Genomic DNA, 3,908 nt, shown 5'->3' with positions numbered 1-3,908 from the left:
TGTTGTAATATCAATTCGTCGTGTATTTCTGTACACATAGACTACAATCTAGCTATACGAGAGATACCTGGTCCGTGATTGGCGATTTGGAGTCTGGCGATCGTGGATAGCGGAATAATTGTGGCGGTGATCAGCATGCATCCGTTCTCGGCCTCGCACGCAAAGCAGGAGTGGCTGTCCCATCTCTATTTTCTAGCCGGCGGCTGCGTGGCTGCAATGAGCCGATGCCGCGGTGGACGGAGGAGTCACCGGCCGTCGTCCTGCGCGCAGTCCACGGAATCGGAGTCGCGGGATCACGTACGGCGGTAAGGGGAGAACGAGCACTCGCGGAAGTTTATCCGAAACTTGGCAACTCGCGACGTTTCGATGACTGGATACGCGTATACTGCTACTCTATGCCCATCTTCCCCAGCAACACCAATTGTGATAAATGCCTGGCCACTGTGTCATCTTCTCGATGCCCCTACCTTCTCGTTCATGCCTACCTTTAACCATACCAGAATCAGTATTTTTCGAAATTCCCTACTTTGCCCACCATCCGGCCAGCGGCAGTATTGTTGCCTCACCTTGCTCACGGACTGTTCTTTCTCTTGGATTTTATAGCACGAGGGATAGAGATCCTTGAATCCTAAACCTTGACGCTCTTCCATCCTTGACAAGTAGTTCTTCTATGATAACTCCTACTTGTCCCACTTCCACTTGACAAGTAGCTGATTGAATGATTATTGCCTAACAAAAATAAAATGCAACCACCATGCGGCCCGTGTCATGCCACTCTAGCCCACCTCGAATCATCTCCCCCGACCCGCTGCGGGCGGAGCCGGAGCATATGGTTGGGCTTGCTTGAGAGGCCCAGCAGCAAGTGCCCTGGGACCGGACGGAACTTTTCCCCCAGTTCTCTCCGGCCCACCTTGCCCTCGTCTCGGCCCGACGCATCATCTGTGCTGCCCGACGTCTCCCCGATCTCCGCTCCTCTCGCACCCTTCTACTCACGACGGCGGCGGCGGCGGCGGCGGCGACGGAAGGCGGCGCGGTGGCAGGTCGGTGACTGGCGAGCGATGGCGCCGCCGGGGTCGCGGCGTTGGGCGTACGTGCGTCTCATGGCCGGGACCATCCTCGGCGGCGCGCTCGGGTTCTACGTCATGCACCGCGTCGAGACCTCCTACAAGGCACGCCGGATCTCGCCCTGCCCTGTCCTGTGTCTCGCGCCGCCTCCGCTTCCTCGATTGCTCACTCCGCGTTTCTCTTGCAGGCGAGGATGGAGGAGAGGCTGCGGAGGTACGAGGCGCACATGCTCGCCAAGGCCCAGGAGGCGCAGCAGCTGCAGGACGAGGCGCAGCGGGAGGATAAGGCCCAGCTCCTGCCCGATTCGTGACGTCCTCCTCCTCTTGCGCGCGCTCGCTTCCCTGAATTGTTAGGTACAAGCTGCTTCTACTAGTACTAGCTTTGCTTTTCTGAGGGTCTTGTGTGGGAGGTAAAATTGAATTTGATGGGGGGAATTTCGGCCATTTCGGTCTCCATTTAGCCTGCATTTCTCAGTTTAAGCTCATTGCATTGTGATCTGGTTCGATGGCTTTAGTCTGTACATTTTGTTCGGGCACACATATTCATCTGATGCAGCCAAAAGAATCCGATGTGTGCCTTGCTAATTAACAACTCCGCAGATAGTATTGTTGATCCCTGACAGGGCATAGTACTCTGGTTCTTATATATGGATTAAAGTGTAAACAATTAAGGATAGGTTGTAGAACGAGCTATCCTGTTTGAGGATAGTCAATAAGTGTGGCTTAATCTAGTACTTGAGTAGTATTGGCATTAGCGGGTGTGTTTGGTTTGTGCCGGAACCAGCCCTTAATAACCTCCTAGCCCAAACTACTGTAATGTGCATGGAGCAAATCAACAAATGGTCAAGCCTGGTAATGCCAGTGGCCTTGGTACTATTGAATTGTCAAAATCATTTTTTGGATCATCCCATGGATGTGCTATATTTAGGTTAAACATTTTGCCTAAATCTTTGTAGTGTGCTTGATTGGGCCACTCAACAGCAACACAAAACCTGTCTTTCCTGGACCTGGATCATTCAAGAACATAACACATCTTGAAAGAGTGAGCATGGTAATGGCATAAAAGGTTAATACAATTTTCAGGCCTCAATCTGCTGACAAGACAATACACAGATCGAATAGAGTAAAATTGCTGAAGGTCTTTCCCAAGGAATGAACCTGTAATGAGTAGGCGTGTAAAACCTGAAAGGATATGATCTTTTCTTTCATGGCACTTGGTTGCTCAATGGGAGGTTGGAATTGTTGAAGAGAGTTCTGCTCTTCAACTCTTGGACTTTAAATGGTCACTACTAGTCTATATATTTTGCGGACAGAGTAACAACTGAGGATATAATTGAGATAGGAAGTGCTATTACTCTCTGGCAACATGCATTTCCCCTATTGTAAATGACAATTAGTTAAGTTCCTAACTGATTAATCCTATGCATGCTCATCAGAAGATGTAGGTAAATGCCAAAAGCTAATGATGAGGACCTGAACTATGCATTTCAACACATATCCAACTTTTTTATCTGTCAATTTAAGACTACCATGGTTTGTGACTGTAGTTCCGAAAAGGGACTCTTTCTATTTGCGCAATTCCTCTTATGGCTCATCTGTGAAATTGCCTTCTTTCTGATTGTATCATTGTCCTAATACTACGGTTTGTGAGTATAAAAGGTTCTCTAGGAATCTCTAGGATACTACAATACCTGAAAATCCTCACAAAAGTATTAGGTGCACAAAACTATAGGCGAGCATATTTACAAGCTCAATATAACTCATTGTATTGTAATCTAAATGCACGAAATGAGGGGTGGGTGTTACCTCGTCCCATTTGGGCTGGCTTAGGACGATGGATTCCCACCTCTCATTTGAGCCACTCAGATTAAATCCAATGGACTAGATTGAGTTTGTGCACATGTTCACTGATATAATCATGTGCATTTGTGCACTTGATCTTTCCTCTACATAGTGCTGATGATAGTTCATTTTCTTCATTTTTTGTTTCATCCCTAATCATCCTCGATAGCTTTTCTCATTACATCCTGAATGCACACCAGTTTAACTTATATCAGATGGAATTGAACCAACCTTTTACACATGCCCTTTTGCAGAATAACATAGTGCATCAGGGCACAGGAATCCACTCTCTTCAGAAGTAAAGACATAAGATCGACATGTACCTTTTGGTTTGCTGCGATCCTTTCTGTTTACAAGAAAAGCACACTGTTGGAGTGTAAGGTTGAGGTCATTTGTGTGGAAGTCAAATATGAATATGATTCGATGCCCATCTGCACCTACTGCTATAAAAATGTTGATCTCATCAACAATATCTGTGCAATGAAGGAAGGATCGAACAATTGATGGTTTTGTCCTACCCAACATTTTATCATGATCCTTTTATCCTGCCTGCAGTTCCATGTACCTTTCTCTTTGAAAAAAAAAAATCTCAGGCCAAATTCTTTTGCTCCTTTTTGTATGTCGCCATCTGAAGAAACAAGTGGGTGTAAAAACAAAATATTTCATCAAACTAACATGGATAGCAATCTTCAAATGTATAAGCAATTGCTTTGGTCCTGTAATTTTGGTTCTTTCAGTGCTGTGTGAATTGAGCCATTTCCTTTTAAATTCTCACGACGTTTCCTCCGCAGGCTTCCTGACAGTGATTGAATAAAAGTGTATAGGGCGTCAAATTCAGCCATGTCAGGATCTTTGGTCCTATACTCCAGGCATTAGCTTTTCAATCTATATTGCTCAGTCACTTCCGCTGGAAAAGCATGGATTCACATTGACAACCAACAGTGTTTTCTCACAACATATTGTGTTGATTACTCTTGCTCTCTGTCTCTGCAATCATGCGAG

At 46.2% G+C, this 3,908-nt stretch overlaps 1 protein-coding gene across 1 annotated transcript; it reads left to right on the top strand.

Moving 5' to 3' along the window:
• The first annotated feature begins 922 nt into the window (after positions 1 to 922).
• Positions 923 to 3,628, top strand: LOC117853197 (uncharacterized). Its single transcript, XM_034735573.2, has 3 exons — positions 923 to 1,169; positions 1,253 to 1,418; positions 3,161 to 3,628. The coding sequence occupies exons 1-2, from the start codon at positions 1,059 to 1,061 to the stop codon at positions 1,373 to 1,375; spliced, it is 234 nt and encodes a 77-aa protein (XP_034591464.1). The 5' UTR covers positions 923 to 1,058; the 3' UTR covers positions 1,376 to 1,418; positions 3,161 to 3,628.
• The last annotated feature ends 280 nt before the right edge of the window (positions 3,629 to 3,908 follow it).

The sequence above is a fragment of the Setaria viridis genome, chromosome 4 (genome assembly GCF_005286985.2).
Source record: "Setaria viridis chromosome 4, Setaria_viridis_v4.0, whole genome shotgun sequence".
Lineage (NCBI taxonomy): Eukaryota > Viridiplantae > Streptophyta > Magnoliopsida > Poales > Poaceae > Setaria > Setaria viridis.
Note: the sequence above shows the minus strand (reverse complement) of the source record. Positions and strands in the feature narration are given on the sequence as shown.